The sequence below is a fragment of the Uloborus diversus genome, chromosome 2 (genome assembly GCF_026930045.1).
Source record: "Uloborus diversus isolate 005 chromosome 2, Udiv.v.3.1, whole genome shotgun sequence".
In the NCBI taxonomy this organism is placed as follows: Eukaryota; Metazoa; Arthropoda; class Arachnida; order Araneae; family Uloboridae; genus Uloborus; species Uloborus diversus.
Window position 1 is genome coordinate 124,755,165 of NC_072732.1, and position 15,098 is coordinate 124,770,262.

The window sequence follows — 15,098 nt, forward strand, 5'->3', positions numbered from 1 at the left end:
ATGAAACTGAATGAGGAGCTTTTACCCGGATCAAACCTCTCAGAATTGATGTTGTTCAAACCTGACTCAAAACTCATTTTATCAACAAAATAAATAAATAAATAACGCATTTAAAAAGAACAATAGTAAAAACTAAAAACAAACATGCAGTCATCTACAATATTTATCTGAGTAAACAAAAAAAAAAAAAAATAAATAAATAAATAAATATACTTCTGGGTATGTTAATAACAAATAGCACAGGATAGATGAATTTGGAACAAAAAAATTACTTTTTCTCCTGAAAAAACTTCATCTTGATTGAGCTTTGATTTTAATGTAAAATAGCCAAAAAGTAGAAACATCTTTTAATTATACTTGCTATCATGCAATCTCCTTGTGCTCTTCAGTTAAATAATTGTTTCAATATGAAAAAGAGAGGGTAAGTCAAATTTCCCAATCTTCCCCTACTTGAAATTTGAGTGCTTTTTCTTAAAAGTTACATTTGTAAACTGGATAATGCTTAAGGGGTTGCCTATCAAAAATCACTTACATTTGCAGCAAAATTTAACTCACTTAACTCATCTGTATAGAGTTAGTAGAGTCATCACTGACAAAGCATAGGGCTTAATGTTAAAAGGATCGAAAGAATAATATATGCGTCCCTCCCCCCTCCCGGAAAAAATACCAATGTTTCAAGCATTCGATGTCTTATTGAATTTCTTTACATACACTCAGTTGCCAAAGAATTAGAGACACCCATCTAATAACGTGTTGGTCCACCTTCAGCATCGATGATAGCCGCTATTCTTCGCTGCATGGACTCCACTAGTTGCCGATACCGCTGCGGAGGAATGTCAGCTCGTATCGACATAATTGCACCTCGCAGTTCGGTCAGAGTGGATGGTTGTATTCCCAGCATCGATCGAAAGATCAGCTGTGAACTGATCTTTCGACTTCGTCCCGTCTAAATGCTCTATAGGATTTAAATCAGGGGACTGAGCAAGTCAGGGAAGCAGGTGAAACTCCGATTGATGATCTTCGAACCACTGGGAGGCCGTTCGAGCACTGTGGCATGGTGCATTATCCTGCTGAAAGCAACCACCTCCATTAAGGAACATTATAGCCATAAATGAGTGCACGTGATCAGCAACTATGTGGAGGTAGTCTGTGTTGTTCACAGAAGTGTCCACAGATATAAAGGACCCAGTGTAGACCAGCAAAATATTCCCCACACCATAATTCCACCAGCATTAACCTGAAGAGTTGTTATTTTGCAGGAAGGTTTCATGAACTCGTGCTGTTTACGCCATACTCTGATCCTGCCATCTGCATGATGGAGCAGGAAACAGGATTCATCGAACCAAGCTATCCTTTTCCAGTCCTGAAGTGACCAATTTCAGCGTTCCTGGGCCCGCAGGAGGCGTCGCTTCCAGTTGGTCTGTGAAACTAATGGCACTCGGGCAGGTCTCCGACTTCTGAAGTCCATCTTTTACAACGTACGTCGTGTTGTGCGTTGGGATATGTTTTGCGATGCACCTGCATTGAATATGTCGCTGTAGTTTGCTGTGTTGTTGCAATTCAGTTGCTGTGGACGATGCGTGCCACTCGTTTTTCATCTCTACCGTTCATCAGCGTTTTACGACTTGAATTGACCTTGGCGCTGATAGTTTTTTACACTTTATTGACACTCTCAAAGCACCTGAGATATTGTTGGAAATGAAAATCCTAAAAATGTGATCATTTCCGAAATACTGGCACCGGCTCTTCTTGCACCGACTATCATGCCTCTTTCAAACTCGTTTAAATCTTTTGTCTTTTTCATTACGATCGAGAGTTTCGTACTAACTACGTCGTCTGAAGCTAGGCGTTCCTTAATACCCACCTTTTCGTCGTGCTGTCACTCTACGTCACTGGCGGATTGATTTACTTTCGCACAGCGGGTGTCTCTAGTTTTTTGGCCACTGAGTGTATATGCATACATAACAACCTTAATCAAATGTTCTGATTGCGATTTCAATCCAAAACTACCAATGTTAGTTAATTTAAAAGTTAGACACTTACCTGTCACAAACAGTCTTCTAAGAAATTAAGAAGTTCATTTTAAACACCATTATTTTCAAAACAGTTTGTGGAATTGAAGTTGGCAAAAAAAAAAAAGATAAGTATTTAATGTGCATGTCTTTTTAAACGTTTTATTTATTCAGTTGTTTGACCTTTTTGTATGTGTGTGTGTGTGTGTGTTTTTTTCTTCTTCTCTATTTGTTGTTAATTGTTTGTATGTTGTGCTCATTTTATTTTGTGTATTTTGTACTGTTGTGCCTCTTACCTTCGGATACTATGTGGTGCATAGGGAGTTTTTTTTTTGTGTCTAATAAAAAATAAAAAAAAGTATCAGTAAAAAAAACTTGTAGCTTCGGAAATTAAAGTGAAAAATTAAATCAATAGAAACAATAAAATTAATGCTCACATAGTAGCACTAACAATTAACAGCAACAGCCGGACAAAAGTTCTTAACATTTTCAAACTAAATAACGTGAAAGAATAGTGCAAGTAGATACAATGGTTTTCAGATTTCATTATATGCTACTGCTGACAGTAAGGTTCAGTAAAAGAGAGAGATATTACTGAAGTAGGGGAATGTGGAGCAAAATGAAATGGTAAAATATTTTCTCTGCTTTTAACGTCACCTATCTAGTACTGTTTCAACTATGTAGTAACACATGTCGTCTATTCCAGTCAAGAAAAAATTACGTCTAAAAATCAAAGAATATGATAATATAAGCAGTTTTCAAATAGTGATACTCATATTGTAATATTTTGATTAGGGTTAATAAATACTTCTGTCATTATTAAATGATACAATTCTAGTTTTTAACATTTTAAACATTAATTGAGACCAGCTAATATTCGGCGCAGTATTTAATTGCTTAATATTAAGCTTATTTGTATTTTAAATGTCTTGTACAGTTAGTGATGTGAATGCGGGGAAAAGTGGATGGGCAAACTGAAATAGTTCATTTCATTTTCTTATTCAGTCCTTTATAAAATCACTTACGTATTCGTTTATAAATATTTCATTCACATTTCTTCATTTAATAATTCTCATGTTTATTCCTTTAATCACTCATTTTCTTATTCATTCAGTATTTTATTCACTAATTTATTTTTTGATACATTCACTTATTTATTTATTTATTTATTTATTCGTTTATTGTTTCATTTCATTTTAATTTAATTATTCATTTTTAATTTATTCATTAATTTGATCAAAATATTTTTAATAGTTGAATAAAGAGTATTTCATTAGAAAAAGATCTTATTTTTCACTTTGCCGCATGAAAAAAAATAAGTGAAAAATTTCTACCCTTTTTTGGAGGTCCAAATTTATTGCCAGAAAGAAAAATAATAATATTTCAATGCAACTGTTATTATAAATATATTGTTTTTGGTTATGTACCGTAATCTTCAGAACAAATTTTTAATTTACATGAAATAAACCTCCAGCTCAGCCGAATCCAGCCGAGGACTGCAGTTTCGTGCTTATAAGCACTCATCAGCCCGGAATAGGAGTGACTGAGCTGGAGGTGGAAAACCTCTTGAGGAAGCTGGCGGTGTATTTCATGTATTTCTGCCTTAGCCCTGACTATAGGGCGGTAACTTACTGAAATTTCTAATTTGTTCATTTTGAAAAATGTAAGTTATCTTAACTAGTTCACTTTGCCCCACATTCCCCTTTTTCTTTTATCGGTTTACATTGGGAATTATTTCTAATTATTTTCGGCTCTTGTTTTTAACATTAGAGTTTTTCAGAAAAATGTTGACTTTTTTCTTCAAGTTAACTCCTAAAATTATCCTATCAGCTATATAAAAACTATTATCTTGTAATGTAAAATATAAATAACCATGAGAGGCTCTTTCGAATGAGATAGAGGATAGGACAACTGATTAATTTCGTAGTTTTTAATAAGTAACAAAGTTTTGAGAACCCTTGTGCACAAATAAAAAACATCGGCATCAAAAAAAAAAAAAAAAAACATCGATGTTAGGAAAAACATTGATGTTTTACATACGTTGAAAGTAAAAAAAAAATCGACGTTTTCAAATTATCGACATCGATGTTGAATCTCTATATGACTTATATCAAATGTCTTATTTATGGGTAATATACATAAATGCCGCGAAAGGCATCCATGAATGACTGCCCTTTTTTTTTTTTTTCACAATTAAAGAACCTTTTTTTCCAATAAAAAGGGAGGTTGAGGGAAGGTAAACTTTCAATTGAAGGGCTGAAATTCATCCGCTGATTGTTTTTTTTTTTTTTTTTTTAATTAAAGACTGAAATTCGTCCAAAATAGGGAAAAGTGGAACCCATGATCAGTGATCTATCCTCAAAGAAACGCGCTAGAAATTCTTCAACCGGCGTAACCAAGGAAACCATCACATACATGTATAAAACTCCTTGTTTACTTTTTCTTTTCTTTTTTGACAAAGTGTGTTTTTCAAGTTGTTTGTTTTAGAGAAAAATGTTTTACCTCAGCGGTGATATTCGTGCCTTCCGGCGAATTTCAGGTTATGCTGTCAGCGTCGAGAATGAAAGAAGACATCAAGACCATTTTCTCCTGTCACTTCCGACATTTTATATTTACTTCTTTATAGAAAGAGTATAACGTGTTTCCCTTCCTTGAAATATCATTTTACCGTTTATAGCAAGGTTCCAGGAAAATCGTTTGGGCCTAGAGTCTTAAAGAGGAGTGGTGAGTGGAAAGAAGTGCATACTGAAGTTTATAAATGATGTGATAAACGTCTTCGTAAAATTCTTCAGAAAACGCGGTTAATATAGAAAATAATGACATTTTTTGATGTTGAAGAAATTAATGTCTAATAAATAAATGAATGAAGCAGTTTTTATTTCTATTCTCGCTAAGGTATTTTTAATCGTATTTCAACCTCAGCTAATAATCATGATACAGCCGAGTTTAATATTTTCCTCCTTTGAGAATTTTCGTTGGAAATTATCGTATTATTTTTACATTTTAATTTCGATCGTTATTGTTTATCCTTTGTTCTAACAATGCAGGATTCCATGCACCTCCTTTATTGGTTTCAAAGACTTTGCAAACCAATGTTTTCGAATTAGATATTTCGTAATTGACTTGGTTCCTCCAGGCTTGTAATTCTTAGACACATTCTTGAATCTTACTTTTAATAACTAAGTTCATTTCATTTCCTAATTTATTGCCATAACTCTCCTGCAGTGCCATCCACAAATCCATAGTGTAACGAAGTGGAGTGATCCCTCTGGAACAGCAAGTAGGAATGCAGCAGATGCTGAATATTGTTCATATCTGGGGGGGGGGGGTAGGTGACCTACGGAAGTGTTTGAAGTCAGAATTGTGTTCCTATAGAGCCTGTCCGTGGCAATTCCTGACGCAAGGAGTGACACATTCTACCGCTGGAATTGTTCATGTCCTTCGAAGTGTACAATGGACATGTATGGAGGTAGGTAGTTGGATAGGATGTGTGTTATTTGTTTGCTAAATTAAAGTGTAGGCGTATCAGGGATTCGATATCACTCCAACTGATCTTGTAACTTACCATGACAAAGCCTCTACCAGCTTAAACACTTTCTTGCTGACATGAAGGGCCCATAAATTCATTAGGTTGTATTCAGACCCATGCATGTCCATCTACCTCGAGCCTCGAAAAACAAGGGAACGCGTAAAATCTGGAAATCCGGTTATCACATCCAGAGACTGCAGTATCATCTCATTGCAGCACAGACGGCCACCAAACTGACAGCTGAAGTAAATTTAGCTCACCAGCGAGGGTCAGTAGCCATGGTGTGGTTTAACTCGTAAAGTGAAGGCAAAGCTCTGGTATTAAGCAGTAAGTTACTGCTTACCTTCTTAAAGCCAAGGATAAGTCAGAACTGCATGCAAAATAGCGACAGCCCGGTTATCACATCTAGAGACTGCAGTTTCGTCCTTGTTGTGGATTCATTAGTCTGAAGTATTGAGTAACTGATATGGAGGCAGATGTTATCTCATTGAAGCTGAGAGTGCCAACAAACTGGTGGCTAAAGTAAATTTAGTTCACCAATGAGAGTCCGTAGCCATACAAGCATTTATAACATCTTTATAGCACAAAGGGCATTGGTGCAACATTTGTTGACTGAAATCAGCATTTCATACCCCTACACGTAGTATACAAAGGTTTACGTCTTTAAATGCTTTAGCCGATTATTAGTTGCAATACTGTGTGTATATTGTTATCAACTTATTTTTTTGTTATTAACATAACTCAATAACTCATGCTCTTTAAGCTTCACTGTTTTGCTCAGAGTTTAATTACTGAAAATTAGCGCAAGAATTTAAACGACTAAAACTTATATTTTGAAATATACTGTTTGGAACTAAAAAAAAATCATGGATGTACCTTAAACTCAGTAAGAACTATTAATGTCGTTGAACTAGACAGAAAACCTCATATATTTTTTTTATCAGCGTCTTTTGCTTCTGAAGTAAATATATTTTTAATTACTTCTTTTGTTGGTAAAGTACAAAAAGCAAATAAAAGGTTGTCTGACGAAGCATGTGACAATTTCAAAGTGGAAAAACCAATGGAGCACTAATTGTTTCTTCTAAGACTATCATAATGCCAATATAGTGACAGCATCTATCTTGGTATATACGAGAACAAGCAAATTTAGTTTCAAGAAGGTGGCTTTTCATTAACTAACTTTTAATTAAACATTTGCACCATTAAAATGCAATCAAAACAGTGTGCTGCATGTAAGACAATATAACATTATTTCTACATCATAAGAAAACATTGTAAGAAGTTTAAGCGTATATTTTAGAAAAATAAATTTTTTTTTAATCAAATATCAAAACGGAGAACTTTTAAAAAATGCTTTATCAAGTAAATTTTGATCAAAATTTCAGCATGTAAGTACAATTCATTTAAGTTCGTTTTCTTTATTTTCAAAAAAGAATAAACAACATAAAGGAACAAAGCTGTTATTTTTCACCATCGAAAAAAATGAAAAAGTGTGTTACGATGAATGAATAAAATTTGATGAAAAGACCATTTTTCTTCATGTCATTGCAGCATATAAAGAATCAGGAATAGAATTTATTGATTTCATTGGATCAAACTTCCAATTTTTTCGTGTATTTTCTCCATGTACGAGATTTGTAGAAGTATTCCCTTCGTTTAATGTTCAGATTGATTGAACAGGAGTAAAAATTGCATTTTTTGTTTTTTTTTTTAATCAATGTCAGACGTTTTTATCATTTTGGTCATTCATTCGGAGGGGAAACTTAATAGAGAGAAATGAAATAGAAAAATAGAAAACATTGCGGAATGATGTTCCCAAAAATACTTCGGCAATTATGTAAAAATAAAAAGTAGATGTACTGAAACCAGGAAATCTTCTGTTTTGTGAATATACGCCCCAAGAAAAATTGATTATGAGTGAAAATTTCAAAACCCTTTTTTTATAAATTAATTCATAATTTGAAAAATATTAGTTCTACTGATTACTGGATAAATTGTAAGTATGGCTTAAAGTTTTATTATTCAGAAGATGAACTACTGTTTGAACAACAGTAACATTTTTATAAGCAATCACATTGGCACTTAAATAAAAATAAATACTATAACGTTAAAAATGCAAAATTCGGTATTGTGAAGGCATTTTCAGCTTTCCCTCTCATTTGTTTTTTCTTAAAAAATTGTTTAGTAAAGAACGAAAAAGCTCGACGGAAGAAAATGTATCTTGAAATAAGTTAAAGAAGATATTTCGGAGACTAATGCTTGCATTATCTCAGTAAATCAGATTTACGTAATTCCTTTAACTCGAAATAATACTTTAAGCATTTTATGAAACTCAACTTTAAAACATTTCGTAAAAATTTCGTTTAGTTTTTATTACATCACCATACACCGAGCAGCTTATTCATTTGTTGGGTCAAGTTATTATACTTAGATTTTCTTTTTTTTTTAATGTGAAAAATTCGGACAACAAAGCATTTGAAATAATATTCATATTTTTTTCGTTATTTATAGAAAAATAGTAATATTTTGGTAGTTTGGGATGAAATTTTATTTTGGTACGTAACAAAAATTAGAAAATTAAAAATATGAAAGGTGTTAACTGTACCTTGTCTCCCCTACTTAGGACGGTCATTAATGTTTTTATACCATATGAGGCAGTGAGAAGCAAAGGGATGTAAGTGCCAAAACTAAAAATAATAAATGAAGGAATGTAAATGAATTACAAAATGAAACGATAAGCAAGTAATTCATTAAATGGATGAGTTCGTAAAGAAAACGAGCCATTTCGCTTTTGTCGGCGTGCACATTAGAAAAATATATTAAACATTTAAAAGTCAAAGCATTCTCTATATTAACTAAACAAGCATTTCACTGAGTATCAATAGATCTCAGTTAATACTTAAAGCATCTAACGTACCGCTAAACTACAAACACTTTACCATTTTATAAACACAAAAATTATTTTTGATAATTCACAATATATTACAATGTGTGCATCAAATTTAAAAAAGAACTTTTATTATTTTTCTTGTTCTTTAGAATTAATTATTTTTCGCCCGGAACCAAATATATGTTTAAGAACGTTGTTAAAATACATCCCGAAATGTGGCACTTCAAACTGAAATTATTTTACCATGTCTCTTTGCCTCTTTATTTCAGTTTATCTAATATTGCCCTACATCAAGTGCACGTCATTGATCAACATTTCAAAGCATTATTCTATGAACACGCACATGAATTACAAAAAAACATACGATAGAACTTGAAAAAACAGTTGTAGTCCCGAACTCATCTTTATTGTCAGAAATCAGTTAATGACTTTCCCTTAAAAATCTATCAAAAGATCTCAGCTACAAAGCTTTCGTGACGAAAAGGTTTTCTCCCACAATCCAAAAACTTTGGATTTTAGCAAGTTACTCAAGTATTTCCTTGACATAACATCAATTACTCCTGCGTCTAGAAATTGTTGCCTTTCTCCTACGCACAGATCTGCTCGATAATGATGAACCATGGCATGTGATACAGGTACAAATCGTTCTTCATACCCTGGCAGGAATTCCCAAACCTGATGAACACCAGCAACGACAACCCTGTGTGGCTTTGCAATGTACTTTGTTCGAACAAGAAAGGGGTAGACGTATTTTTCTCGACGAGTGCTTGTTTGAGTCACGAAGGGGGGAATATAGCCCTCAAAAGTATCTTTCTCATATTCTGAACAGAACACTGTACTTCTGATGACAAAGCTGGATGTGTTTTTTTCTGGGATGTCGTGAGAAGCAAGCAGTTCTTGTATATTATTTACTTTCCGAGGAGTGATGAACTCATCTAAATCGACAACAACTATGTGCGAAAGAACGGACATGTACCTGTAGAAGCAATCATTGATGCTTCCCAATTGTCCTAGTGCCCATATTTTACTATGACGTATAGGCAAATTCCATGGTAACCAGTCTATAGAGTAATTATTCTTTTGTGCTAAGTTAATCATTTTTTGTATGTCAGTGGAAGAATCATAATTGTAGAATGCAAAATGATCAACTCCAAGTGCTTCATAGTATGCAATAAACTCCGTAATTCGAAATACATCAGTGTAGTTGAACATTGGTCTCACGCATAAACCAATTCGCTTTGCTTTGATTTCGGATTTTATGGCATGAACTTGAATCCATTTTATACCATTTGTTGTTATGTTCTGAGCGTGAGGTACTATAGATACAAATCGTGGCGCCAGTTCAAGTTCAGGAATGCATTTCAGATAAACTACTTTAAAAAGTTTGTTGTGGTGCTCAATGATGATATCGAATGACACAGGTACTTCGTGGTAAGTTCTTTCATTTTTATCAAATTTAAGCAAGCATTTCAAAATGTTAACTTTTCTTTCGATATCAGAAGCAGCACCTATAACCCGAACAAATGAAGCATTGGTAGATCTATTATCCCAAAAAGCAGAATACATGTAAATGTCTTCCATTATTTCCTGCCAATCATCAAGTTTCTGAGAGAGTTTTTTGGCTTGATGCAATTTTTCCAACGGAGAGGTTACTAATATTTTTGAAAGTAATGGATCTTGTAAAGTTGTCTTTATGTAACTTCTAAAATTAAGAATGAAGGTGAACTCTTGTGTAATACAGACAATAAATGTCGCAATGACGAAAGTTGACAAGCAAGTGAAGCGTAGTGTGAAGCAATGATCCATGAAGTTCTTGAGTGGATCTTTAACATTTTCCTTTGAGTTTTCATCAATTGTAACAATCTGAAAAATAGAAGTAGTTCAGTAATAAAATGAATAAGTCTAAATAAGTTAGAATAAACTGTTTTTTATATACTAACCAGTATAAAAAATTGAACGTATTAGAAACAAAACCAGTTTCATATCAGTAAAATCGATGCTGATAGAGATTTACGTATATACTTAAGTTGATTACGTCGATTTACGTATTTTAATGAGCTTAAAAATCAAAATAAATAATAATAATTGTTATAAAACTAGTTGTAATTTTGACTCATAGTATGTCGGAATATTTAAAACAAAACAAATGCATTTTCAATCTCCTTACCTTAGTTCAAATTTTAACGGGTGGATCTTTGCGCAATGAAATAAATGTAAGATTCTGAAAGTTTTAGATCTAATCATAGTTTTGATGTTCAAAATAATTATTAAAGTAATTGTTGTTAAATAAGGGAACTCAATGCATTTTATCCATGCCGCCCAGCAAAAAGTTAAGTTTAATTGATGAAGGTTGTTAAGGATAAAAATAAGTTTTTACACTTATTTTGAATTTAAGAATATGATATATTACAAATGTTTGTTGTCAGTACCATAACACAAGCCCCAATAATATTGTTAAGCTTTATGTCCCCGACAAAAGTTTTAAGTAAGAACGTATCCAACTTTGCTATAACCAATAATAGAAAGTAGAAGTTGCTAATTTAAGTAAGTAGGTTTTTATTTAGTTCATTAGCAATTTTAATTACGGCAAACGTATCATCTATAATTTCATTTCAACAAGCTTAGTTAACGAGCCTACTATTTTATTTTAGCTATTTATTTAACTATATGTTACAGTTAAATACTTTCCTTTTATTTTTGTAATTATATTTTATTATTATGAGAAAAATTAAAATTTCAAATAATTCAAAAATCTATCTTTGTAATGACAATTTTCTCAGTAGTAAATATTAAGAATATTTTCAACAAACTGTTTCAATTTGTCAACAAAATATGCGCAGCAGCATAAAACAGTTTATTTTTTAATTTATCATCATTTTTTTGTTACTTTTTACTATGAATTCTTTATAAGTTTTTGAATAATTTTGCAGTTATGATTGATTTGATTACAGCAAACTTTTAACTTCAAACGTTTTACAGTAATTTCACGATGAAACTACAAATACTGTAAAATAATAAGCCGTGTTTGATATTATAGATTAAGAGGCATTTTAGAGCTATACTAGCACACGAGAATTACTACTTGTGTTTATAGGCTCTATGTCATCAGATGGTGAAGGATATAGCTCAGAGTGTTAACACAGCAATTAGAATCAATCCCCCCCCCCCCCCCAAAAGCTATCGGCATGCATGGCTTAGAGAGATTCTGTGTCATTGACATCGTATTTAAAAAGACCTGGATTTAATGATACATATTTCTTAGAAGAATAATACAAACTAAAATGAATCAAATTTTTCTTCAAAAATATATTTTTTAAGTAAGTCAAGGAACTAATGTCTTGCAGTAAAGCTATTTTTTAAAATCTATTGCAAATCGTAATTTGTTTTAGAAATTAAGTAAGATACAGAAATCTACATGCAATTTTCAAATGATTGTCGTAAAACAGTATATTTATTTTTTGCTTTCCAGAATCTTTCTCAAATGAACTGGATATTGAATTCAAAATTTATTTCAATGGACTTTCATTATATTCTAAATATTTGTTTTGGAGGCAGCTAAAGAATAGTTACATGTGAAAATGTCTGGAGTTTTTAAGCAAATTCCATCAAAACTTTTTAAATATACGTAAGGAATGGATAGATTATATCAAGATACATACTTTTTCCAGAAAATTATTTTAGGTACTAAGACATTTGTATAAACTCTGTCATTTGAGGTAAATACTCTTTTGCATTAAAAATGTTGTGTTCAATACAGTATTCTATTTTCTCCTAAAACGGGATAAATAAGAATCTTTTAAGCGCAGAAATATCTTGTTCTTGACAATTGACTGACTGTTCCAAAAACGTTGAAAGGATTATTGAGAAAAATTTAAATCTAGAGCTGCAATAGGAAAAAGAAGGCCGATTTCTACGCTTCTTTTAGCAGATATACTTATTGTAAAATCAATGGATTGTACCTTGCACGAAAAAGTTTTATGAACTAGGTCGACAGTTTTTTACGTATATAAATGGAACTTTTATATCTAAATTTGTATTTTTCAAAGAATTTTCGGTCCACTATTTGCCATTATTATTTATTTATTTGGTTCATATACAAAAATTGAATAAAATTTTAACATTCGGTTTATCTAGAAGTATTCAATTTTAAGAAATCACTATAAACAACACATTTTTTTAAGGAAAGAACTAAAAACATATATATGTTTAAACTTATTTTTTGATGAATAAAAATGTTTTTAAATTCATTTATTTATACACATCGTAATTTGAGAAAACTGAACCTGGTGAGAGAAAATTTTTAACATCGTATGCATTCATAAAATTATACTGTGATCTAGCTTTTGTTTATGAAATTGATAAAAGGATATCGTGTAGACTGATAAAATTTATTTCATGTTTCAAAACGTTTGAGATGTTTCGAAAATTTGTATTTAATAAGAAAATAGCAGTCGTTTAAAAGTTTCAGTTTTTAGTGTTAACTAAATATACTGCATACAGCATCGTTCAAGTATTTCAAACAAAATTTTAGCATTTTATTTTACGAGCGACATTACTTATACTTACAAGCTTAAAAGTTAGTATTTTACTTTACATATCATTCAGCGGCATAGTTTGTGTCCCAAAATTGGCATTTTCATTTGAAAAAAATATAGAAAAAGCAGTAAACATAAAATGTGTGTGTGTGTGTGTGTGTGTTTTTTTTTTTTTTTTTTCGTGGGAAAAAAGCGCTACTTGCAAAATAAAAATCCTCCAAGAAAAGTTAGAGCGCTATGAGTTTTTCTCCCTCAATCTCCCTGTTGGTGGGTAGTTTCAAGTCTTGTAATCTTCAATTTTGAACTTATAAAAATAAGTTTTTACCTAATAAATTAAAAGCTTCGAATTAATTAAATCATCGAATGGTTAAATTTCAGTATAAGTGAACTTACATTTAGAAATGAGTCACCTTTCAAAAAAATCCGATAAAAGCTTTTATTTATTTATTTATTTTATTTATTTATTTATTTATTTATTTTTTTTTTTTTGCGCAAGAGTAACAATTTCTCTATATCCTTTCAGTTAATTCAGGTGTAATCTTACACACACATTCATACATTAATGATACGTAACTACATAGTAACGTTACTATAGTGTAACTTTCCAAAGCGTAACGTTACTGTGCAGTAGTTACATCACTTGTTTTACTCCAGAACGTTATAGGTACTTCAAATCAATTGATTAAGGTCAGACAAAATTTTCTACAGTGCATTTGTGTTTAAAATCTATAGTTAGCCAGGTTTTATATACATATTTTTAGATATTAAATGCGTTTCATGGTAGGGTAGATTGACGAGGGAATGAAGCCTTCCGTACCCTCTTCCAATGAATGAACAATTCGCAATTAAAAAACGAAAAATTTAAACGTGTTTTCTTAGATGAATTGGCCTTAGTAACTTCCTACGTTCGTTCACTTGGAGGAATCACTTTTTTTTCATTTCAACCACCCCAAAAACACCGACGTAAAACCACAAAACATCTCTCATTTTTTAGTAAATAATTATATCAAGTAAAATGTATTTCCTGTCATATGTCAAATGCTGCAATTTTAACACTGTTATTGATTTTCGTAAATGAAATTTCGGTAGATTCGTTCACTCACTGGTGATCTGGCTTACTTTAGGCTAGATCATAAGAGACAATGGGAAGCAAAGGGGTGTAAGTACTAAAATTTAAAAATTTGGAGATAAACCTTAGAAATGTTGAAATAATCTCTCATCTCTGTTGAGACAAGATATGGTATGAGCAACTTGGTAAGTGCTGCTATACAAAACCTTCTTAATGAAAGCCTACCTAGGGTTTGCAATTTGCACGCATTTTATTCGAAATTAAAAACAAGGTCTGCTTACATTCAGTTGCTTCTACTGCTTCAAAAACAAAATTGCAAAGAAAGTTTAAATCAAAACAGAGAAAATTTAACTGCTTCATACACAAAATGGCAAAGAAAGTTTACATTGAAACAGAGTAAAATGAGCTACTTCATAAACAAAATTGCAAAGAAAGTTTATATTGAAAACGAGAAAAATGAACTACTTCATAAACAAAATTGCAAAGAAAATTTACATTAAAACAGAAAACTTGAGCTGCTTCGTAAGCGAAATTGCAAATAAAGTGTGCATAAAAATCGGGAAAAGTAAACAAAGTTGCAAGGAAAGTACATCGAAACCTAGAAAAATGACTACATTTTTTTTTACTTACCATCGTGTTAATAGTATTAATACCATTCGTTTGCACATTCGGCCAGCTCTTTTACTTCGTGTTCGTTGTTGGAAAAGCAGAAAGAAACTTTGACAAATTTTTGGTGCCAGAACCTGACAACAGTCATAAACTTAGTCCTGTGCTCTTAGAGCAGGAAATAGATTGTAAATTTTATTTGTGTCCATTCCTCTCACCTTTTTGAAAAAGGGGAAATGTTTCGAGAAACAAGTTGACGCGTTAGAACGGACATGCTCCGATGAAAACTTTTGTTGGATGTGAATGTTATTATGGGATAAATTTTAAAGATCATATCAATACTAAAAATGAGTTTAGTAATACATCTATTTAACTAATAAAGGAAAAACACGTATAAGAAAGAATGGGATACCCTTTCAAAGACAATAAAGCAATTCAGCTTTATAATTTGAAATAC

The 15,098-nt window shown here is 31.9% G+C and overlaps 1 protein-coding gene across 1 annotated transcript; it reads right to left on the reverse strand.

Annotated features, from left to right (window-relative positions):
* Positions 1-8,887: 8,887 nt before the first annotated feature.
* LOC129216524 (beta-1,4-galactosyltransferase galt-1-like) lies at positions 8,888-10,012 on the reverse strand. The gene has a single exon (XM_054850739.1). The coding sequence runs from the start codon at positions 10,010-10,012 to the stop codon at positions 8,888-8,890; it is 1,125 nt and encodes a 374-aa protein (XP_054706714.1).
* Positions 10,013-15,098: the final 5,086 nt, after the last annotated feature.

Bases quoted from the DNA above. Each gene is read 5' to 3' on its own strand.
- LOC129216524 (XM_054850739.1), bottom strand. From the start codon at position 10,012: ATGGAAGACATTTACATGTATTCTGCTTTTTGGGATAATAGATCTACC.